This window comes from Eublepharis macularius, chromosome 7 (assembly GCF_028583425.1).
Source record: "Eublepharis macularius isolate TG4126 chromosome 7, MPM_Emac_v1.0, whole genome shotgun sequence".
In the NCBI taxonomy this organism is placed as follows: Eukaryota; Metazoa; Chordata; class Lepidosauria; order Squamata; family Eublepharidae; genus Eublepharis; species Eublepharis macularius.
In genome coordinates, this window is record NC_072796.1 from 64,800,235 (window position 1) to 64,825,183 (window position 24,949).

Below are 24,949 nucleotides of genomic sequence, written 5' to 3' on the forward strand. Positions count from 1 at the left end.
AAGCGACGTGCATTCTGAAGCACATGCATTACTCCCGCAGAGAAGGCCTGTCCTGCAGAATCAGCCACGCCGTCAGTCTGAGTGTATGCCCTCTGTGATGGAACACCCCCCAAAAGGACAGCAGATCTGGTTGTTCTGGGAACTGGTACATCCGACAGTGGAGTCTCAGAAGAGCATGGAACCACGGTTGTCTCGGCCAGTAAGGGGTTACCAGAATGGCTGATGTTTTGTTCATCTGAATCTTAGAGAGTACCCTGGCTAGGAGGGGAAACGGGGGAAACATGTAATGAAGACGACCGGACCAGGTTAACTGAAACATGTCCCCAAGTGACTCGAGGCCGACGCCTCCTCTCGAGCAGTAGTTGGGAATCTTGCGGTTTTCCTCTGTGGCGAAAAAGTCTACGTCTGGGGTCCCCCATTCTGAAAAGACAGGATTTAAATACTTATCGTGAAGAGGCCATTCATGGGTATCGCCCCCAACCTGCTAAGGTGGTCAGCTGTTACATTATCAACACCTGGTATATGCACTGCCACTAGCCAGACCGCATGATCAATAGCCCACTCCCAGATCTTCACTGTCTCCTCGCATAGGGCTGGAGACAATGTACCCCCTTGCTTGTTCAAATAAAACATCGTGGTGGTGTTATCCGTAAGAATTTGGACTGTCTTATTCTGTACTAGATCAGAAAAAGAAATCAAGGCGTAATAGACCACCCATAACTCAAGGAGGTTAATGTGTTCTATGTACTCTGACTCCTCACACATTCCGTGAGCATACAAGCCCTCACAATAGGCACCCCAACCCAGAGTAGATACATCCATAGTAACCGAAACATTTGGCTGTCTACAACCAAAACCAATCCCCCCAAAGAGGTTGGAATCCTGTAACCACCAACTTACGGATAGGATGACCCTGCGAGGGATGCTCAATTTCTTCCTCTGGGAATTTTTTTCAGGGAAAAAGGCCCTAGAAAACCAAAGTTGTAAAGGTCTCATCCGAAGCCTTGCTAGGGTGATCACAGCCGTGGTGGCAGCCATATAACCCAGAAGAACCTGAATAAGCTTCGCTGGTTGGAACCTGCATCTCTGAAATTTCTTAACAAGAGCCTTAATCTTGCAGGCCCTATCTGAGGGCAAGAATCCCATATTTAGGGACCCATCGATAACGGCCCCAATGAACTGAATCACTTTAGAGGGAACCCGTTGAGATTTCTTTTGATTCACGAATAACCCCAATTTCAAACAGGTATCCAAGGTAATAGACACCTGGTTAGTGACATCCTCCTCTGAATGGCCAACAATCAACCAGTCATCAAGATAGGGGAAGATGTAGCACCCCTGAGTCCTAAGGAAGGCAATCACTACTGCCACACACTTGGTAAATACCCTAGGGGCAGTGCATAACCCAAACGGGAGAACACGGTACTGAAAAATCCTGTTACCATAGGTAAAACGTAGAAATTTCCTATGTTCAGGAAAAATGGAAACGTGGAAATATGCGTCTTTTAGATCTAAAACCCCAAACCAAGAGTCTAAGGGTAATAAATTTAAGACTGTCTACAAGGTAGTCATCTTGAACTTTTGGGTCTTTATAAACTTATTTAACCCTCTGAGATCCAAGATGGGGCATAAACCTCCATCCTTCTTGTCTACCACAAAAAGGTTCGAGTAGAAACCAAGGGGGGAATCAGAAGGAGTCACCTCTTCAATAGCCCCTTTATTTAGCAAGGCTGATAACTCAGACACTACCCCAGATTGGGGTGTATGAGAGGAAAAAACAGGGAGCCGGAGACCAGGCCACTGAACAAACTCAATTTTATAACCAACATTAACCAACTGTAACACCCAAACATCTGAAATGATAGCATTCCACTCTGAAAAGAAGAGAGAGAGCCTGTCCCCAAAATAGGGATCAGGTCCCTGTAATTGTCAGAACTGTTTTGGGGAATGTCCCGGTTCCTTGGACTGGTGTTGGTTATTTTCCTGTCTGCTCTTGTTGCCCTGCCTTCTCCTCTGGAAGGTAGACTGTGGGCCTTGGTAGCGGTGTTGAGATTGGAACCCACACCCATAGTAAGGGTGATAGCGCTGCTGACAATTCTTAGTAAAGGGTCTATACTGAGCACGATTAGGCTGATGCTGATGTAGAACGCCATAGGATCGAGCTGATAATCTGTCTTTCTGTTTCTTAGATACTCAGCCGTTCTATCAGAGAACAGGTTCTGTCCCTCGAAGGGAAGGTCTTCTACTTTGGCTCTCGTATCTAAAGGTAGAGCAGTGGTTCTTAACCAAGCGAACCTACGAAGCACAAGTGCAGATAGAAGTGCTCTGGCAGATGAATCAGCCATGTTTCTACTAACAGTAATCTGGTGGCAGGACAAATGCACAGCCTCTTCCTGGATGACTCGAAGGAAGACTCTTTGGTCCTCAGGAAGCTGGGGGACAAACGTTGCTACTTTTGTCCATAGCAACAACTGGTAAGCGGCCATCATCGCCGCATAGTTAGCAATTTTAATACCAAATGCTGTTGAGGCATAGACTTTCCTTGCTAAAGAGTCAATCTTTCTACTATCTTTGTCCGCCGGAACCGAAAGGGATCCTTGCTTGGGTTTCGATTGCATGTCCTCCGTGACAAGAGAGGAGGGAGGCGGATGAAGGGATAAGAATTGACATTGTTCATCTTTGACTCTATAGAGATTTTCAATCTTCTTATTTGTAGCAGGAAGAGAAGCAGGTTTCAGCTTTAAACCTGACAGGAGCTCCACAAATCCTTCTATCATAGGGAAGGCAACTGTCGAAGTCGATCCGGAGTACATATGCTTCAAAATCTTATCTTTGGATCGTGGTTCCGAAGAAGCCACCTCAATCTCTAGCTCCTTTGCCATCCTTTGGAGAAACTCATTGTAAGCGCGAAAATCTTCTGTAGGGGAGGCTTCCTCCGAAGGGCCAATAACTCTCTCCGGTGAATCCGAGGGAGGAGAATAATAAGACCTCTCAAAGGGAGCATAACCATCAGGCTCAGTATCAGAGAAAACAGGGGTCCGTCTGGATACCCCTGGGGGAAAAAAAGCACGCATCGAAGGCGAGCGAGATTGTCTCCTGGAACCATGGTCGGAACCATAAGATCTCTCTTCATAGTAGCGGTGTCCAGCAGCGTACGGGCTGTATCTGTCTGAATGGCGCGATCTTGGTCAACCCCTATCCGTTTGAGAGGAGCGCGAGGACCACGAATCTCGAGAGGGTGAACGAGGTACACCCGATGGAGTCCGGGGGTTTTCTATCATAATTACATCTGATTCCTGGGACCTCTCAGAAGCCGGGGTTCTCTTCAGGGAGGTTGCATCTCCTGAACCTCGATGAGCTGTAGCAGGCAGTTCCGACTCGGATGCATCTCGTTGGGGAGTGATGACACTCTCGAGTAACTGTTTGTCCGACTTCGAAGAACGGTGCTTTTTCTTTTTCTTCTCCAAACTCGATCCTGACGGATCCGATGGTTTCGGATCCGAAGATCTTTGTCGGTCCGATAGCGAATCACTCCGAGGGGTTTTCGGCTCCGAATGGGGCACGGAAGCCTCCCTCCTAGGTCGATCTCCTGACCTGGAGCCCGACGGTTCTGACGCGGGCCTCAAGCTCAAGATCAGATCTGATGAGGTGGTAGCGATCGGATCCGAGGAGCCACGCGCCAAAGCAACCGGGGTTGGCGGTCTCGGGTCGGAACGAGCGGGAGACTGGCAGGAATGTGGCGATTTCTCCGCAGATCTTGAAATTGGAGTGGCGGGTTTTCCTGGCGCGGGAGATTTGCCCGGCGCAGATGGATCTGTTACCGCCATCGCGCGCCACCATAGATAGGCCTGAAATCTACCTGACCTTTCTGCCCTGGCCTTCGGCGTGAAGGTTCAGCAGTACTTACAAGTTTGTGGATTGTGTGTCTCGCCCAAACAGTATAGGCATTGAGAGTGACCATCCGATTTGGTCATTTTTCGATCACATGTCGAACAACGCTTGAATAGAGCTTTCTCAGACATCTTCCAGAAACACGACGAACGCTATTCCGAAGAGCAGAGCTAGCAAGAACCTCTCAAGTCGGCGGCAAAAGAGGAACTGAGGGTATGTCGGGGGCGCCCCGCCTCTTAGGAGCCGTTTTTCGGCAGGAAAAGACGGCCGTGCATGCATGCTAGGAGGCAGGGGCACCCCCTAGTGGCTTTGAGCTGTAAAAATCTCCAACGTTGGCAGGCCTGCGCGTGTGCAGTCCCATGTGGGACTGCACAGGAAGACCGCAAATGAACCACCACTTCTGTCCCCCTGAAAAAGTACCCCATAGGTAAACAGTAAAAATTTCCTCTCTGAAGCCCAGATCTGAAATAATTAATTTTTACTTGGCACACATCCCTAGTAGATGCTAAGTATAAATCCCCCATTTTGATAGTTCTACATTACCACTACACGGCAGTAAAATGGTCCCCATGCCAATCACAAATAAAGCAAAACCAGTGTAGATGGAACGTTTCCAAACAGACCCCTCCTCCCACAAACCAGCCATTTTCTAGCTTGTAATTCAATAGCAAACTTTACGATTGGGTATGAAGACAGCCTACAGATCACCACAGACAAGATTGTGGTGAATATTTTGGGGATGGCATAAGTATAAAGAAAACCATCACCCGTGAATTAGTAATCCCCCTTAAAAAAACCTGATCAGGATTGAGAATTCTCCTTGCTGTCACTGCAACTGTTAAACTGAAGATAACACCAAGAATGGATTGATCTGTTTAAGCCTCTGGAGCAAGAGACTGTATATATGTTGGTGACAGTTCTCAATAGTTATACCACAGTTTTGGCAATAGGCACTATGTGCCACTTTTATCATCCCAGACAGGTGTGACACTAAACACATAATCAAAGCTCTTCAGTTGAACAAATAAAAATTAGTCACAATAGAACGAAGTAACTCAGAGGTCTCTAATGTGGCATCTGTCAGCGCCATGGTTCTCACAATGTACTTTTAGAAAGTGGGTGGGGCCTGGTGAGGCTTTTACCCAGCACACCTTCCGATTGGCTATTGGAAATCTGATTTTCCATGAAAGACTATTTAAAGTTTATTTCAGCAGCTGCTGCCATTACCTTCACTGAGCTACTGAAGGTAAGCGATGTAAATGCAAGGAAACACTTTTAAACAATATGTTCATTTTAAAAGGCATCCTCTTAATTAAAGCTTCTATGCACAACTTCATTCCCTGCCATTCTGTAGTTGTGCCCACTATCCTTTGCTAGAATTCTGAAGTTACCTGCTGGCTTTAAAAGGCTGGTGACTCATAAGCTAGTTTATACGATTTTATGGAGCTTCAACGTCTTATGCTCTATTCTTTTTGTAGCTAATTCTTCTGGAAAGATGGGCTGCATGTTAATGTCAGCAAAATTCGGTTGAGATGCAGTTTCAGGGTATAGAAGACATATCCTAATCTTTTGAAGAAGTGTGGGTTTTTCTCCACACTGCCTACTCACCTTGACGTAAGGGGGTGCAAAAGACGTCAAAAACCACTTTACACTTTCATTCCCATTATTTTCAAACTCTAGGCGTTTTTCTGTTAAAAAATAATCAGATAAATTAATATTATATAATAGTTACCTTTGACAAATAATTTCATAGTAATCATACAAGGATACACAAGCAAAGTTTGCTAATAATCCAAATAAGACACTTGTTCAAAAAGTTATTCTATTTATAAACCATATTCATAATTGCTTGTTACTGCAAACTATGATGGAATTCATGAGTTTTTGCTAGAATGCAGTTTCAATTTACTGTACCAAACAAGAGGAGTTATCTACAAACATCTCATGCAAAAAGGCTAATCTGACTTTCAACTGCATTTTTGAGCACTGCAAAATTAGGACACGCTATGGTTTGAGAAGCTGAGGAGAAAGAAATAGCAGACATGGCAGTTTCCAAATGAGCCCTGATTATAAAGAAAGGAAATAAAAATAAACCTAAGAAATGATCAGTGGGGAATGTGGATTGCCATCAGGGAACAGGACAGATATTGTGCTTAAAGGGATGGAATGCGTGAATATCACAGCGCTGTGACCCTCCTCTAATTTTTTAAAAAAGGAAGGTGATAGGTTGCTTGGGGTTTGTTGGCAGGCTTCTTCTACTGCCAATGAGTTAGTCAGGTACGAAAATGTAATTTCTGGGCACAGTTTGCAAGGTTATGAATTTGCAGTCTTGATTTCCCAAAGCAGCCGTATGAGAAATGACATCGCAGTGTTATGACCCTTCCTTTTTTTTTGAAAAATAATAAAGAGGTGTGCATGGAGACCTAGGGAGGGAGTGGTTTCCACCAGGTGGCCAACCACTCAGCACCCAAAGAAGAGAAGAAGGGGTGGGGGGACAGTGCAAGACTAAAAATTCTGCATAAGTGTAAGAGGCATCAATGGTGACTTAACAGTGGCTTAAAAAAAGGTCACTGTACGCACACAGGGAAAAAAGTCAGGGAAAACCAGGGAAAGTTCAATTCTGCAATTTACGCTTCCTTTTCTTGTGCAGAACACTGGAGATCAAGAGAAGCAGAATAGAATCTGAATTGCCATAAACTGACTGTGTGGAAAACAACTCCCAAAAAACTTCTAAAAGACTTAGTTGTATTCACTTTTGAAGAAGTCTTCCCATGATCTCATCAACTGCGACAACTACTGATTGGTACTTGTTATGCCATTTCTGAGCAAGCGATAAACCATTTGGCAGTTTTGTAACTCAAGTTTTCTCAGATGAGAGAGATTAACTAGATCCTTTTCCACCTGGCTTCCAACCTGGGTATGGTACTGAAATTTCCTTGGTGTACTGGATGAGACTGAACAAGCTGAATCTTAATTCAGACAATGTGGAGGGTTGGCTGAAAATTCTGCTAATCTGAATAGGATTATAGTAATTTTAGATAGGGATTAGTCCCCCTGAAGAACGAGATTCAAAATTCGGGGAGGGGTGCTGCTTGACTTGGCCCTGCTCTTAAAAGTGTGGTTCTGGTAGCCCGGATGCTTTTTATTAGTTTAAGCTTGTATAGCAGCTGTGATCCTTCCTAGAAAGGCCTGATATGTCTGTATGTATACATACCTTGGTGACCTCTAGAGTAGATTAACACACCCTACCTATCTTTGAAAAGCTCTTAAACTTCAACCTGTCCAAAATGTATCTTTCTCGTTGTTATTCTGAACTCACCATGTGGTTCACATTACATCTATTTTGATCCACCTACACTGACTGCCAGGCACAATTCAGGGTACTAGTTTTGCCTTTAAAGCCCTGAACAATTTGGAGCAAAGATATTTCAAAGAATGTCTTATTCAACATGACATCAAGATCAGCTAGTGATAATTTCTTTGTGTGACACCTTTTGTGAGAGGCTTTTGAGTATTGGCACTAGATTGCCTGCCCCAGCAAATCCATTTGGCTCCCTACTTGGCAGTATTTAGGAAGGTGACCAAGGGACATCTGTTTTGCCCTCTCTTTTTCCTAAATTATTTTATGCCTAGAGCACTTCTTAAAGTGTTTAATGTTATTATATTGTAATTGTTTCATGAATTCTTATTTCTTAAGCCACTTGAAGATAGCTTTTATCCAAAGTGTACTAAATAAAACAGACCAATGCTGATGTTCACTTCACAACTTCTGGAGCATCACTCTAGGCTGAATAAACTCTATACATCCCAAAGGGATGATTCAAATGGAACTTTTCAAATTACCACTTACCTGAGTTTTCACTAGACTTTGTCTCAGGAAAAACTATTGTCCGATTCTTTATCTCAAGCTGTGTGGAAGGTGGCTTTTGAAGTGGTTTTATTACGTTAACAGGAAGCTCAGTATTATGATGTCGAGCGCCTAAATTAGGAACTGTTGGGTTCCTTCTAGATTGTTCTTCAGAAGTATTCTCACGAATTTGTACTCTAACAAACTATGTAAACAGAAAAATACTTTATTCATTGTAAGTCTTCAAATTAGCTGAACATGACATTATCCTGCAGCAATTTCAAAGCAACAACCCAATGCACAAATTCTGACCATGGTGTGAGACTAATGGCTGTGCTTTAGTCAACTACGTTGTGAACGTTTTCTAGAATTCTAGCAGCTACAAAAACTTTTATATCCAAAGCCATTTAAGCAAGCCACTTACCTTTTGTCCATTATCACAATGTATGTATATATGACCACTCCATGGAAATACTAATTTGTTTTCTGCAAGTGACGGATTTGGACTCACATAAATTGAAATGCAGCTTCTAGAAACAAGTTAAACAATTGAACAGTGAATCTTCAAGTTATGAGAAAACTTCCACTAGCATTATATCAAATCAATCCAAAGAGAGAGAACGCGAACATGTAGCCTTTCTGCATGTCAAGATAGAGAAATGCAATGGGAACATTGATGGATTACCCACCAATGGATGGATTACCCAGCAGTGAAATACTTTATCATCAACACAGCACCAGATTCTTAGATCTATTGCATCAAAAAATAAGCACTGAAAATCCCTGTGTCTGTTGTACAGAAAGGGTAGAGAAAAACTCCACCCACAAGCTTTGTACCATATGGCGCTCAGAAAAAATACTGCAGCTACAAGTATATGTTGATTTTAGAAGTTTAGAATACAGCACTGTATTGTTGGGCTCAAACTCCCTGCTGTTAACAAATATTTCTATGAAGAAAAATGAGATACATTTTACAAAAGTATCTTAATACTTACAGTAATCCTAAACACTTCATTAATATTGATTAAAGATGTGGTTATATATTCTTACTTATCTTTCCATTATGAAACATGTTCTTTTAACAGCTAACAATGTATTTCTTTTTCCCAGCTGGCCCTTATAATAGTTTCATGCTCATAGATGGCTGTGTCAACTGTTAACACTATGCAAAAGTAACAGATATACTTGCCCAGGCTCAATAGTTCCATGTTGAGGTGTTATTGTAAGACAATGAGCAGGCCATGATAGTTCAAATTTCAACGATCTGTTTGAATGGTTGGTTATTTGTGTATGTCTAGTATCTGTTGCTCCACCTATTAAAGAAAGTGCATGCAATCCTCAGTTAAATGTACTGTACACACAATATTAACAACTGCATCAATGAGGCTTCTAAGTCTACTCCTTCGTTTTTGCATACATAGATAAATTAAGGCCATTTAAAAAGCACAAGTGAAAGCAACAAACATACACTATTACTATGATTCCTAAATGGCAGACTGGCACCTGTGTTTTCAAAGTGGGAACTTTGTATGGTCACCAGGCTGTAAATAATGAAACAAGCAACTAAAAAAAATTCACTACCTGTTTGCAGGTGAGAACTGGCAAGCAGATCCTGACCAAAGGAAAAATAGCACTGGTGAAAGCCAGTGGTAACACCACTGAAGTCTCAGAATTCATTTGCTAATCAAGTTTTATAAATAATTGAAAATAAGCACAATGCCACCCCATGTTCAGCTTATCACTTTATTAATGTAAGAATAATATTTTAAAGCGCTCCAAGACAACAAGTTATAGTCTATATTTTTATTAGACAGTGAAACTCTATATAGTTACTTACTCAGAGAAGGAGCTGAGAGACACAGAAATTCAGGTTGCACAGACCAGGTCCCCTGAGAAACAAGCTTATTCTCATTCTGGCTGCTGACATTTGAGGGAAGGACACAAGCATGAGGTCCTTTAACAGGCAGTACATCTAGAGTCATGCTCTGTTTCTCAGGCACTCCATGTCTACAAAAAGTTTTTTAAAAGAATTTTTAAACTCACTGGTCAACAGAATACAGTAGCCAAGTATTTGTTCCTATACACACATAGAAATCAATTTTCCTTCTTTCCATTCCCTGTTCCGTTGGGTACATTTTATAACCTTTTACGTAGAAATATGCTCTACAGAAGGAAGCCTACATAGATTGGTGGTACTTGCAGAATTAGTTGAATACTAGAGAGCAGAGAAATTTGATGAAATAAATCAGGAACCATACAGTAAGAGCATACTAACAAGAGAACAGCACAATTTCGCTACTGGGAGAGGCAGGATTTTTCTGCACGCTTGACTTATTCCCGATTTTCTTAGCAGTCAATCCACAAGCACTGAAAACAATTTGTGTACTGTTTTCCTGCATGTCTGCCCTCCCTTTTCATTTTTACAGTTGTGGAAACAATTTATTTTCTCCCTCTCATGCCTTAAATAATCAGGATTTTCCAGCAAGCAAGCTATTGTCATTGGCATCATTGGCCCTCTCCTCTTTTTTATTTTTTACACAAGCTTATATTGGTACAGCACTATAAGGGCTGAATTTTTCTTAAAGATCAAAAAAGAAGACACTGCTAGCCTTTGAACGAGGATGCCTAAAAGGGGAGCACTCCACCACCCATTCCTAAGCCTCCTCCCAGCAGTCCCAGACTAGCACTGGTGGAGTAAACTGACCTCTGCTGAAACAGAACTCAGAGCAGCAGCAGCAGCAGCAGCAGCTATGTGCTTTTCAAACTGCACTGGGTTTTTTTGGCACCAGAGTGGCCACCTACACTGGGCCACTGAGGCTTGTGTGTGTGTGTGTGTGTTTTCAAATGTCAATTTCATATTAATATATAGACCTAACATTGTAATAAAAGGTGCCGCAGGTTCTCTGAATTTTCAGCTTTCACTTTTTTAAAAAAGTAAGTCTCCAGGCTCATTCTCTTGTGGATATATAAGGAAAAAGGCATATCTCCACAATGGAAGGAGCTAGAGACTTACTTTTTAAAAAAATTAAATTTGGGGATTCAGAGAACTTGCCATACCTCTTGTTAAAATGGTAGATCAACATACTGTCTTTAAAAAAAAAAAGATTGAAAACAAAACCAGGAAGGGGGAGGACAGTGGGGGGAGAGAAGAGGTTCAACAATGACAAATGCCTAGTAATTGAAAAGTGGATTGTAGGTGGGTGCGGCAAATAAAACCAAAGCAAGCATTAAACATGAGGAAAAAATTAACTCAGAATTGACTTCTAGGAAAAAATTAGAGTAAAAGGGTTTTCAAAAGAAATGGGAAAAAACTGGGGGCAGAGGGGAAACTAAAGACAAAAAATGAATGCTGAAATCAGGGGATAAACTGAAGTAGTATGGGGCAAGAACTGATAAGAGAAAAAAAACGTGGAAAAATCCACAATCAGAGGAGTAAACACAAAATTTAACATACAACTTTCAACCTCAAACTGACCTTTTAAAGTCGTATATAAAAAGCCTTACTTAACATTAACCAAAGTGACTATCATTAATAAAGATTACATCCTTGAAGAATTTAAGATGGCAGGGATTTGGTGAGTGGGTGGGAGCAATCCAGAAATTAAGATCCTGGCTCAAATATTTCAGGGAAGATCCACAACAGCGCTCAGTTCAAACCCAGTATTTTCCAGAGGCTTTTTCTCTCAGGAAGAATCCCAAAATTTCCAAGGAGAGAGATTAAAGCAGGTTCTAGTCGGAGAAATACTCCAACAACAGATATCTACATATACCTTTTCTTAGCTAAGACAATTAAAGTTCATCAAAGCAGAGGATCATTGTCCCAGGATTTTAAAAACACTGAACAAAAAATTCTGCTATTACCTATCCAGTGCTGTAAGATGTGCTGAAGGTGTCACGGCATTCAAAGTAGCACTAGAAGATGCTTTATAAACAGAAAGAATAATCCTCCTCATATTTATGAAAAAACACTGGATACCATTTATTTGTTGTGGAAGATCACATACTAGGAAAACATATTTAAAAATTAGAAACATGTATTAATGGAACAAAAATATCATTCCTTCATACTACAATCTCAATTGTAAATTGTTCTGAAATGAATCTGCAACCAATACAATTATTGCAAATCTTTAAATCTAGTAGTACTCCATTGTACAAATTTGGAAGTTGTACTCTAATAATTTCATACCAAAGTTGCAGTTTGATAACAGATATTCCACTTTATATGGTACCACACAGAGTTTCTTTTATTTTAAAAATTGAAAATATACAGTGCTATCAAACAATGTGTACATGTAGTTTTTTGAGGGTGTGGCAGAGGCCTGAAAAGACAGTCCTCCCTCCAGATTTTTTTTCAAGTTTTCCAATGAAGGAAAAATATAACTTTTAGGCAGTACAGAAAAAGTCCTACTATGAGTGAAATGCTTTTTAAGACTAAAACTCCAAATGGGTAGTATGCAGATTTTATCCAATAATCTATATGACAAATGATAACTCTTGTTTCTATAGCCATATACAATGTATTTTCAATGATATATTTATTATTTAAATATGTCCACAATTAGTTTGCCATAATTTGTACAATAATACACCATTAAAGAATTCAATGTTATGAAGTTTAACTTTATATCCAACTATGTTGCTTCTCCTATTGCATCTGAAGGAGATTGCTTCTGTCCAAATAAAATGAGATACAAGCTGCAGTTCCCTGTTTAGAATAGGGTATATTCACATTTTACTTGTAAAAAGCTAGCAGAGCAAATCTAAGCAGGATTACACTCTTCCAAGCCCACTGACCTCTATGGATTTAGAAGGATGCAACTATGATTAGGATTGCACTGCCAAGGCATTCAATGCTCTTCACAGCTTGAAAATCTCTCCAAGTTTTACATCTCTAGAGAAGAGCAAATGATTCTCATATGGTCCAGTACCTTGTATTCTTTTACCTCCTCCCTCACAACTTTTCACAAAAACAGCTGATGTAGCCAACATATGGGTGGCACTGGCAACACACACTGAGACTGATTTTCAATCTGTATCAATGAAGTTGTTGAGGAACGTCACAAAACAGAAACATTTTTAGCATACAACACACATGCCCAAATTTCTATTCTTCTAAAACCTCTTAAGTAATACTGTGTAATTATTAAAGTTGGTCACTTACTAAAGCCTTGCTTTTGTATGCTCTCACACTTTGTATGCTTTCTTACACTCAAATCTTATTTGAAAGTCTGAGGCTTTGAAAAATATGCTACAGATTACTAAGATTTTGAAGTATCAACTAGTATTTAGGAACGTATCCTTTACTTTTAGTATAATTTAATATTAGTTAGCATATGTGCTTGATAACATTCTGAAAAAGCATAAGGCATGGTAACACTGTATATTAACACCAATAATAGTAATCCTGAAGCTGGTTCTTTCCACACTCTAAATTTGTGTTATTACAAGGATTTCATAGAAATCCTTCAAGTATGACAAATGACCTTACCTTCAGTTACCAGCTTTTCCCCTGGGAATTCTTCATCGAACTTTACATTTGTCACTGGATTATTAGCAGGGAGTATATTTTGTTCTTCTTCTGGATTATGCTTGATAGCTCTGAAAAGACAATTTTAAAGTGTTGCTGCTTGTGTTCCATTAATTTTATTACACAGCATTCTGAGAAAGATGCTAACATATACTGTAGTGTGCACAAACCAGATATTCCTTTTTATAGACCTATTTGCCCTATACCATACTGTACTTAGAGTTACACTGATCTGTTTCTTATGCTCCCAAAACATCAATGTAACAATTTCTCAAGCCTAAAACAAGCTCAATTAACTCCTCAAGAGAGCACATTTTTATTTCCTCAGGGTAGTCAGAAATCCATAGATCGGGCTGCTAATAGAGGCCATAAATCCCTTTCTGGGAAATGTTGCCCCTGGACATCCAGCCAGAAGAAATAATCCTCACCTACTTTTGCATCACACAGAAAACAGTTTCTCACTATGTCTTATATGTAAATACACAAAAGCAGCAGGAGATTGCATTGCTTCCAGGCACTTCCAAAGCCGGCGCAAACTCACAAACTCCTTGCAGTTATTAGCACACGTCAGAAGCCTGAAGGGAATGACAGGGCTAGTGGCCATCTCAGACGGACACAGCACTCATGCCTTCCTTGCGTAGGTTCCCAAAGCTGCCTGCGCTTCAGGTAAACCAGTATGAGAAAGAATACCCTGTAAAAAAAATAGCTTTTTTTTTTTTTTTGCTCAAAGTGCACTACCCTGAACATTCGTTCTGCTGGTGACAAGTTACAAAAGCAAATGCCTGGCAACTCATTTAACAGTGAACATTTGGTAGTATCAAAAGAGACATAGCAGTAACATTTCTACATTGTAGCATGAGCTACAATCTACAAATAGCATCAATTGGAAACTGAAGTGTCTATGGCAGTCAGGATTAGCAGACTTCTGTCCCTCAGACTGTAGAAACTCTATGGAATGGTTTTACCTTCCTCAACTCAGCCAGAGACCAGGGACATGTGCCAGGTTTCTCCTGGTCTCTTTGTGTACACTACAATCCAGTAGCTATCTACAGCTTAGTTGTAAGAACAAAAAGATAAGCTACAAAATATGCTGTTCTTTTGCAAGGAAAGCTGAGCCTCACCTGAGATATTGCTGTCTTGATATTTCATCTCCATAGAAGAAGCAAATTGTAGATAACATTGGTGCATTATGTTGTTCGCTTTTGGCAGAGTTACATGTTACTGTAACTTTCTGGGGGAAATAAGGATTCCAGTGTTCAAATGGAAAGTTAAAATCTTTCATTAGTGCTACTATATTTGATTTATGTTAAACTCTCAAATGCAGAACAAAATTATATAACATATTTCAAAAAAATTCTGTATTTTACAGGTATCTATAACAAGAGTTCAGGTTCATGCAACCTAATATGAAAATCATGGGACTAGCTTTCAGACTTACCTGCTGCTCACCTTCTTTAAGAACAAACTTCTCTGGAAATAAATTCAGCATATTTGGATCCATAATAATTCCTTCAGAGAAATTCCTAAAACACAATGCTTTCACATAAGCAGCCCGACATCCTGTATTGTTTAGAGAGAAAGAAACCTGGCTTGTTTCCCCAGGAGACAGCTCATTCAGTTCCACCAGGTATCTGTTACAGTGTTTTTTCACACCTTCTAAAATCACACAGCTTTTGCCCCCATATCCGTACAAGGGTATCTGGAAGAAAAAAAAAATCCACATAATTCACATTCAGAATCACAGGAATGAAAAAGAGATCCGCTCTCCTATCCACAATTATCCTTCCCTACTCCCAAGCAAAATGAATATTCAGGGCAAGCAGATGATTCTTTATGAACTAAAATAATAAAAATGTGCTTCTTCATGACAGAAAAACAGTGTTGCACTTACCTGTAACTGTTGTTCATCTAGGTCTTCTGTGCAGGCACACATGGGACTGCACATGCGCAGGCTTGCTGACTTCAGAGATTCCTATAGCTCAGAACCACCAGGGTGCGCCCTTGCCTCCCAGCGTGCATGCGCGGCCATCTTTCCTGCTGAAAACAGCCTCTAAGAGGTGGGGCGCCACCAACATACCCTCAGTCCTCTTTCGTCGCCGTACTAAGGTAAGTACCAAGAGTGTTAGAGGGGAAGGAGGAAGGGTATGTGTGCCTGCATGGAAGATCTAGATGAACAACAGTTACAGGTAAGTGCAACACTGTTTTTCATCTACGGTCTTCTTGTGCAGTCCCACATGGGAGATTACAAAGCTTAAATACCTGGATGGAGGCAATAAAGAGTTGTCACAGGAAGACTGATTGTAGGACTGCAGTGCCCACTGCCATCTCCTTCCTGTCTAGGATGTCCAAGGCGTACTGCTTGACAAACATGTCAGCTGAGGCCCATGTCGCCACTTTGCAGATGTCCTGGAGCAGAACACCTCTCAGGAGGGCAGCCGAAGATACCTAAGACCTAGTGGAATGAGCATGAACTTCCAATGGACAAGGTAAGTCTTCCATCTTATAACACAGTAAAATTGTCTGAACCACTCAATGGGCTAACATCTGTGAACTGGCCTTGTAACCTTTCTTTTGGCCCGAAAAACACACAAAAAGGTGAGAATCTACCCTAAAGGACTTAACACGATCCAAATAGAAGAGGAGCGCCCTATGCACATCTAAAGCGTGAAGGGCCCTTTCAGCCTCTGTGGATTGATCACAGAAAAATACTGGCAAGGAAATTTCCTGGGATAGGTGGAACTTAGAAGCCACTTTTGGCAAAAAACCCACCTTAGTCTGAAGGACTACCTTCTCTGGGTGGATTTTCAAATAAGGGGGTTTGCAGCATAATGCTGCTAATTCACCCACCTGTTTGGCCGATGTAATGGCCACCAGGAACGCGATCTTCATAGAAAGGAAGTGCAGAGGACAAGTGGCCAATGGTTCAAAGGGTCTAGACATGAGCCTGGTCAAAACCAAAGGCAATGACCACTGAGGGACTAAAGATCTGAAAAGGGGAAACAAATTATTTAAACCCTTCAAAGATAATTTAGACGTGTAATGAGAGAAAACAGTCTTTCGATCTACAGGGGGATGGAAGGTGGAAATGGCCACCAAATACACTTGGATGAATGAATTAGACAACCCCCCTTACTTGAGCTCCCATAGAAATTCCAGGATTTTGAGCAGGGAAGAAGCTAGGGGATCTGAGCTCCTCCCCTGGCACCAAACAATACATTCGTTCCATTTTAGGGTTTAAGATTGGCGAGTAGACAAGCGCCTCACATTTTACAGCACAAGTCATTCATTCCCTCAGAGAAGGCCTGTCTTGAAGGATCAGCCAGGCCACCAGTTTGAGTTTGTCTATTCCGTGGTGAAACACTCCCCTCCATGACAGCAGGTCTGGTCTTAATGGAAAATGAAACACTCGAGTCTTTAGCCTCAGAAGGGTGTGGAACCAAGGCTGTTGTGGCCAAAACGGGGTTATCAGGATGGCCGACGTCCTGTCCGCCTGAACCTTGCTGAGGACCCTGGCTAGAAGTGGGAACGGAGGGAACATGCAGAAGAGGCTGTTGGACTACTTGAGTTGAAACGCGTCCCCAAGAGACTCGAGGCCTACTCCTCCTTTGGAACAATATCAAGGAGTCTTGTGGTTTTCCTCTAAGGCAAAAAGGTCTATGTCGGGAAAACTCCACTTGGTAAACACAGGGTGTAAATACGCGTCTTGAAGGGACCATTCATGGTTGTCCCCTTGCAACCTGCTGAGATGATCCGCCACTGCATTGTCTACACCAGGGATATGAACTGCTTGTAGCCATACTGACTGATCTATGGCCCAACTCCAGATTTTCATCGCCTCTCAGCACAGAGTCACAGACACTGTGCCCCCCTACTTGTTTATATAAAACACAGCAGTTGTATTGTCCGTCAGTATCTGGATAGTCTTGTTCCATATGATATCTGAAAAGGAAACCAATGTATACAACACTGCTCTCAGTTCCAGTAAGTTGATACGCTCCTGACATTGAGAATCGTCCCACACTCCATGCACATAGGACCCTTCACAGTGAGCGCCCCAACGTAGACTGGATGCATCAGTAGTAACCCAGACATCAGGCTGTTTATAACCAAACTAATACCCTTATATAGGTTAGAAACATTCATCCACCAGTCTGAGGAGGTAAGGACCGTCCAGGGGATACTAAACCTCTTACTCTGAGAATTCCTTTCCAAAAAGAAAACTGAGGTAAACCAGAGCTGCAGGGACGCATATGCAATCTTGCTAAAGGCACTTCAGCAGTGGTGGAGGCCATATACCCCAGTAGGACCTGGATGAGTCTGGCCAGCTGGAACCTGCACCTCTTAAACTTCCTAACCAATGCCTTTATTTTTATGGCTCTCTCTGTACGTAAAAAACCCCTTATCCCGGATGCCGTCAATGACTGCTCCTATGAATGGAATAACTCTAGACAATGGGGCAAGTTTGGATTTTTTAAAATTTACAAATAGGCCCAGCTTAAGGCAGGTGGACAATGTAGTGGAAACTTGTCTATCTACATCATCAGCTGAATAACCCACAATCAACCAGTCATCTAAATAGGGGAAGATACTACACCCTTGAATCCTTAAAAAGGCGATAACTACTGCCATGCATTTTGTAAAGAATCGCGGAGCAACAGACAATCCGAAAGGGAGAATCTGGTACTGAAAGACACGAGTACCGTAAGCAAAACGTAGGAATTTCTTATGTTCCTGAAAAGTAGAAATATGAAAATAGGGCCCTTCAAATCTATAACCGCAAACCAGGACTGTTGTGGTATCAGGGCTAGGACTGCCTGTAAGATGGTCATCTTAAATTTACAAACCCAGACGAGTTTATTCAACTTGCGGAGGTCCAGGATAGGGCAGAAACCCCCATCCTTTTCCTCCACCACGAACAAATTGGAATAAAACCCCAAGAGAGGGGAACTATCTGTAACCTCCTCAATAGCTCCTTTTTTCAGGACGGGACAGTTCAGCCAACACCCCTGGCTGAGACCCCTGAGCGGAGAAAGTAGAGGAGTCGAAGACAGGGCAACTGTAAAAACTCAACTTTATAACCAACTTCAACGATTTGTAAAACCAAAACATCAGAGGTAATCTTACACCACTCAGAGAAAAAAGAACGTAGCATGACTCCAAACAGTGGGTCAGGACCCTGTAATGGTCAAAATTGCTAGTGGGAGTGCATCTGCTCCTTAGCCTGTTGCTAGTGACCTCCCTGTTTACTCTTGTGTCCTTGTTTCCTTCTAGAAAAGGAAGACTGCGGGCTTTGGTAAGATCGCTGAGGGTGATAGGCATACCCCTGGTAAGGGTGGTAGCAATGTTGTCAACCCCTTGCAAAGGATCTATATTGCAACACGCTAGAGGAATGTTGCTGTGGAAGGACATCATATGAGCGAGCTGTAAGTCTGTCTTTTCATTTCTTGGACAAGTATTCATCCATTTTCTCAGAGAATTAAGTCTGTCCTTCGAAAGGGAGGTCCTCGACCTTATTTCTCGTCTCCACTGGTAATGCTGTAGTTCTCGGCCATATGAATCTGCAAAGGACGATGGCCAAGAGTAGAGATCTGGCTGAAGTATCAGCCATATTGCAGCCAACGTTAATTTGGTGGCAGGATAAACAGACCGCTTCCTCTTGAATAACCCTAAGGAAGACTCTGGTCCTCAGGTAACATGAGGAACGAAGATGGCCACCTTATTCCAGAGGAACAACTGGTAAGCGGCCATCATCGCCACGTTATTGGCAATTTTTATGCCAAACACCACACAGAGGTGTAAATTTTTCTGCCCATTGTGTCAATTCTCCTGCTCTCCTTATCCGAAGCAACAGATAGGGACCCCTGTTTGGGATTAGCTTGCATGTCTTTGGTGACAAGCGAAGGAGGAGGAGAATGCACTGACAGAAAAGGGCAGAGATCATCCTTTGTCCTGTACTGATTCTCATCCTTCTTGTTCGTAGCAGGAGTCGAAGCTGGTTTCAGGTTCAACCCGGTCAGAAGCTCAACAAAGCCCTCAATAACTGGAAAGGCCACAGTAGGAGTTGACCCAAAGTAAATATGTTTTAGGATCTTCTCCTTCGAGCATGGTTCCATGGAGGCCACGTCAATTTCTAGAGCCTCAGCTATGTGCTAGAGAAGCTCATTATAAGCACGGAAGTCATCCGTGGGTGAGACATCTTCTGTTGGCCCAATCACTCCCTTGGGTGAATCCAACAGTGGTAAATCGCAGGACCTCAGGTACCGGAAATCCTCCTCCAAATCTGCCTCAGACAGATGCGGGGTCCTCCTGGAAGCGGAATAGGAGTAGGCCCGTACGGAGGGGGATGTAGAACGCTCTCTAACTGGTCGGTCTGAATAGTAAGATCTCTCTCTATGAAAACTGTGGAGAGCCAGTTCGTCCAGAAAACGCTGGTCCCTCGAATAGAGGCTGCCTCCTCTATGAGAGTATGGGCTACCTCTACACTGAGAGAGCCCTCTCGTCTCTTGGGACGAGTGCGGAGACCAGGAACCTTGGCAAGGTGATCTGGATCGACCCGAAGGGGTAGGTGGTTTTTCCACCAATATTACATCCTCTTCAATCGGGAGTGAGAGCGTCTTGGCTCCAGAGGACCCAGGCCCAGGCTGGGTAGCTGAACTGGACAAGGCAGAGGTCCGTGCTGTATCCAGTGGATCTATTGCTGCCATGGCACAGGGAGGCTTGTAACCTGCCCGCCCGTTCCGCTCTGGCCTTCAGGGTGAAGGTGTGGCAGAAACAATACAGGCAGTTACAGTACCTATTGGAGTGAGTCATTTTTCTGTTGCAAGACAAGCAACGCTTGAATAATGTCTTCTCTGATATTGCTGAAGGGAAAAAGTCTCGATTCACAGAAGAAGAATGAGCTAGAACCTCTAAAGTCAGTGGTAAAAGAGGAACAGAGGGTACCCCGGGGCGCCCCACCTCTTAGAGGCTGTTTTCTGTGGAAAAGGCAGCCGCGCATACACACTGGGAGGCAAGGGCGCCCCATGGTGGTTCTGAGCTATAGAAATCTCTGAAGTTTGCAGGCCTGCGCGTGCACAGACCATAGATGAATGTTTTTTCTCCAAGGCCGTTTTTGAAAATGTCAGTAGACTTGATCCACATTAGATTAAAAGCCCAATGAAGTCACATAGCTTGTTTTAAAAATAAATGGAAGCTATAAACAAAATGTTAAATAAGCAAAAATAAAATCAGGGGGAGACAATCAATGAAAGGGTAGAGTAGGTAACAAAATGGTTACTGTCAGTCACAAATATAAAACTATTACGAAAACTCAAATACAACAAGAGAGACTTGCGACAACATCCGCTTCCAGATACCAGGTACATCTATCTTTTAATACTTAGTGTGCTATCAAGCATTGTGGATATTTAGAATGCTTCATAACTACGTCTTTACTAAACATAGAGTATATAAATATCTACATTTTTACTAAACATATTTACCATTTATATAGGACTTTCATGGTTCAAAACACATTATCTTATAATCCTTTCCACAGTCTTGCAATTGTTATTCTTGTATTGCAGATGGGGGGTGGATTAGTAATGTGCAGATGCTGAGTGTGGTTTGCCTAATGCCACCTAGTGAATTCACGGCAGAGGCAAGATCTGAACCAAGGCTTCTGGGATCATAGCACACTCTCAGCCACTATACTGTATCAGTTAAATATACTGCATACTACCACTTCTTCCTGAATAGGCTCCTATTTAAAATTTCTCTGTCATAGGAGAATTAACAGCAAAGTACTATCAAGAGATTTTAGGGTTCAGATGTTGCATCATTAGAGGCAGAATATGGTGATGATGATACTGTACTGCAAACTGCAAGTTGAGGCTTATAGATTAGTATGCTCTCCCATATTAACATTTCTGACATGCAGAAAGACTAGAACATGAGGAAGAAAGTTTTACATGACTGAGATACATTGCAACTGGGCAATATCCACAACAAGTTCAATAGTGAATCTAAAAACATACTGGCCAGAGAAACAAGGGAACATCAGTTCAATTACTTAAGCTTTCCATTTAGGGCCTTTTGGTATCAATCTGTTCCTTTTGCAACAATGCAGAAAGGAAATCCAAATAAGTAACTGTTATAATGCAAGAGAAGACTTACAGTGAACTTGATTCCAAGTCTAGTTGGAAAACCAAGCTGTTTCATTTCAAGCTTTGCAAACATACAAGCTAAACGAGACGGTGTAAACATTAAGGACACACTGTAATCATGTTTGGGTCGGATTTTGATTTCGCAGTTGCTGTACACATGTTCTCCAAGTTTCATCTAAAAATATACATGAAAATAAGCACACTGTAAATTAATTTGAAGAGATCTTAATTTAGAAGAGCTTCCTTCTAAATTTCAGAAAATTAGTAATGGGAAGTTAGCTTATAACTTCAACAGCTAATAAACTATTCATCTCCATGGTTTTACAAACTAGCAATCTAAGGAAATGTTGACAAGACAAAGTAAAACAGAGATATGTAAGTTATAAAAGAAGTTTCACTAGGTGTCTGATGTGCCACAAGCATCTGCTTGTCCTATTGTTATGGACAGATTCAAGTTGATCTTGCTTATGGGTGCTGAAAGGATCCTTGGAAGTGTGAAAGCCACCACTTCTGCTCTCAATCCATGTTCTGCGTGGCTTCTAAAAATCATTCCAGAAAAAAGTTATTGGAGTTGTTGGTGAAAAATATTAATGCCTCACTGACTGAGACAGATTCACTGGAGGAACAGAATCAACTGGGAGGGATTCCTTTTGTTTGTTTTGTGTGTGTAAAAGCTTTGGCGTTGGGTGTTATCAATATGCAGATGACATCCAGCTCTATATTTAATTATCCAAGCCTTCAGATGTTTTTGTCTTGGTTCTGAACTGGTGCTTTAACGCTGTACTCAGGTGATTAAGGCAGAACAAACTGACAAAATCTAGAAACAAGAGAGGTAATGCTGTTTTATTAGAGGGAGTGGATCAACTGGCCCTGGATGCTCTGGAGCTGGCTTTTGCAGAGCAGGTTAAGAGTGTGCGAGTGTTCATGGACCCAGTCTTTCTGTTTGATAAGCAGGATGGTGCAGTGGCCATGGCCAACAGCACCGTCTAAAAGTGTATCTGGTTCACCAACCCTCTCCTTTCTTAGACTCGGCCAATCTAGCCACATTGATCCATGGTTTGGTAAACTGGAAGTTGGATTACTGTAACACATTCTACACGGGGCTGCTTTTCAAGACAACCTGGAAACTGCATCTGGTCCTGTAAGCAGCAGCTTGATTACTGTAAGGGACTAGCTGATGGGAATTTTTTAAAAGCCTTACTTTTATTTACTCTTTTTTTTATAACATTTTTTAAATTAAAACTAAACAAGTATAACATACAAACTGACAAATAAACAACTTACAGCTGAACAAGTAAGAAAACTATTTTGATACAGGAAGAGAATTGAGAAGAAAGAAACAAAGTTATACAGTTCGCCAAGTCTTTAAAACTACAGAATAAAGCCTCCAGAGTGGGTTATTGCTTTGGGTTGGATTTGATTTTTGATTTGGGTTGGATATTATACCTATCAACGTATTCAAAGAACGGTAGCCATTTTTCACTTTTATTTACTCTTTATTAATTTTTGTGGAGGTGGATTCTTGCTTTTTTGAGTGAGTGAGAGAGTGAGTATGTGTGTGTGGCCTTTTTCTGCTTTGAGTGGCTGCTGGCTGGGGCATTTGTTTTTGGAGGGGGGGGAGGCTGGTCTTGTTTTAAAGTTATTGTTGTTGGGATTTAATTTTCCAGTTGTTGGTGGGGGGGCTGCTGTTACTGCTTTGAAATTATTGCTGTTGGGGTTTCATTTTCCAGTTGTTGGGGGGGGGCTGCTGTTACTGTTTTGAAGTTATTGCTGTTGGAGTTTCATTTTCCAGTTGTGGGGGGGGGGCTGCTGTTACTGTTTTGAAGTTATTGCTGTTGGGGTTTCATTTTCCAGTTGTTGGGGGGGGGGCTGATATTAGTGTTTTAAAGTTATTGTTTTTAGGGTTTCAGTTTCCAGTTGTTGGAAGGGCTGGTGTTACTGTTTTAAAGTTAATTGTTGTTGGGGTTTCATTTTCCAGTTGTGTGTGGGGGGGGGAAGCAGTGTGTGCTAGGGAGGTGTAGGTAGCTAGAGGAGGGGGCTGCTTGCTTGGGGGTTCTGGTTTCCTTTGCTGAGCTTCAGTGAGTGGGCCTGAGTTCTTTAATTTCAGTTTGTGTTTTGCCTCTTTGCCAGAGTTTTCTGCTGTCTGTGTGTGTGCACACACACGCGAACGCGCTAGGGAGGTGTAGGTGGGCTAGAGAGGGGACTGCTTGCTTGGGGGGTTCTGTTTTTCTGTTTTCTTTGCTTGATTTGGGGGGCTTTGTTGGCAAGTTTTACAGCTGGTGTTTGAAGTTGGTGGTTGGCAAATTTTACAGTTGTGTTTGAACTTTGGAATTGGTGTTTCTTAGAATAGTTGGTGTTGGTGTTTTACAGTTATAGTATGTTGTTTGCTGCTGTTGTTGTTTTATTGGTTGGAGGTGGTGGGTTATAGCGGTTGTTTAGTAATAGCTGTGTTTGGGTAGCATTATTTTGAGTTTCCAAGAACTGTTTAGTTTTAAATAGTGTTTTTATAAGGTAGGCTAGTTGTAGGCTTTTGTTATTATTTTGCCCTATAAAGTAAATTGTTAGAGAAAAGATTTAGTGAGAGTTAGGTAAGGGTCTGTTCAAGTTATATTCATATAAATAGGCTGTCTATTATTTCTCCCTTAACTAGGGTTTTCCACCTCTGGCACCCTTGGAGCCGGGCACTTTTTTTGTAATAGGCTTCCATTTATATCGGGGTTTAGGGTCAGCTTGATTCCTGAAGAGGAATTCAGCAGTTTGGTGGAGTAGGTTTAGGTTCACAAAAATAAACAGGGCCGTTTAAAAAGAGATTTCTGATCATCTCCAGGAACAGAGCCACAAAAACAAAGATCTAGAACGGGTAGATAGGTTTTGAAACTAAAGCTTTTGGCTAGTTGCTTGGGGAGGGGGTGTTTTAAAAACTTAAGAGCTAGTTAGTGTAGGTTCAAGGAGGGGAACAGAATGAGTGACAGGAAAGCTGAGAGGGGCCCCAGGGGAAAGGCTAGGGCTAAGACTATAGGAGTGGAGGGGAGGGAGAGTGCTGAGGCTATCCTCCCATCTGAGCAGAGGAGGCCCTCCCCTGCGCTGCTGCCATACACCAACCTGGCTTCTGGTGACAGCAAGAGGGTTTGCAAGGCCCTCTTTCCTGAGGCAGATGCTGGAGGGCCACCCCCAACTCAGGTGTTTGAGGCAGGAGCTAGCACTGGGTGGGGGCCTGCTGCTGAGGCTCCCCCTTCTTCAGCTGTTGAGACCCAGCAGCTGGAGGAGAGGCAGCATGTCTCCTGGGATGGACGTGGGGCACATGACTTTTCCATCCTTCATGCTCACCCCAGGGACCCGTCAGATGTTGGAGGAACTGCACGAGGAACCCCCTGCTGGGCAGTCCTCCCCTGTTTTCTCTGAGGCCAGCAGCAGGCCTCTCACAGCTGTGCATAAGGAGAGGGTGCTGGAGGAAGAGGAAGAGACTGTGGTGGAACAGCCCACATCTCTGCCCCTTCATCCTCATCCATCTGTGACTTCCCAGCTGAGGCACGGTGT

General features: G+C 42.2%; 1 protein-coding gene across 1 annotated transcript in view; it reads right to left on the minus strand.

The window, feature by feature from the left end:
- The window catches only part of CEP192 (centrosomal protein 192), a 130,509-nt gene that overhangs the window by 21,253 nt on the left and 84,307 nt on the right, over window positions 1–24,949 (minus strand). Inside the window, exons 40-49 of the mRNA XM_054985869.1 lie at window positions 21,423–21,587; window positions 14,707–14,967; window positions 14,390–14,499; window positions 13,230–13,339; window positions 11,600–11,741; window positions 9,576–9,745; window positions 8,928–9,051; window positions 8,163–8,268; window positions 7,742–7,943; window positions 5,500–5,579 (exon numbers count right to left, since the gene is read on the minus strand). Of these exons, the coding sequence (XP_054841844.1) occupies window positions 5,500–5,579; window positions 7,742–7,943; window positions 8,163–8,268; window positions 8,928–9,051; window positions 9,576–9,745; window positions 11,600–11,741; window positions 13,230–13,339; window positions 14,390–14,499; window positions 14,707–14,967; window positions 21,423–21,587 (1,470 nt within the window). The remainder of the gene's footprint in view (window positions 1–5,499; window positions 5,580–7,741; window positions 7,944–8,162; window positions 8,269–8,927; window positions 9,052–9,575; window positions 9,746–11,599; window positions 11,742–13,229; window positions 13,340–14,389; window positions 14,500–14,706; window positions 14,968–21,422; window positions 21,588–24,949) is intronic.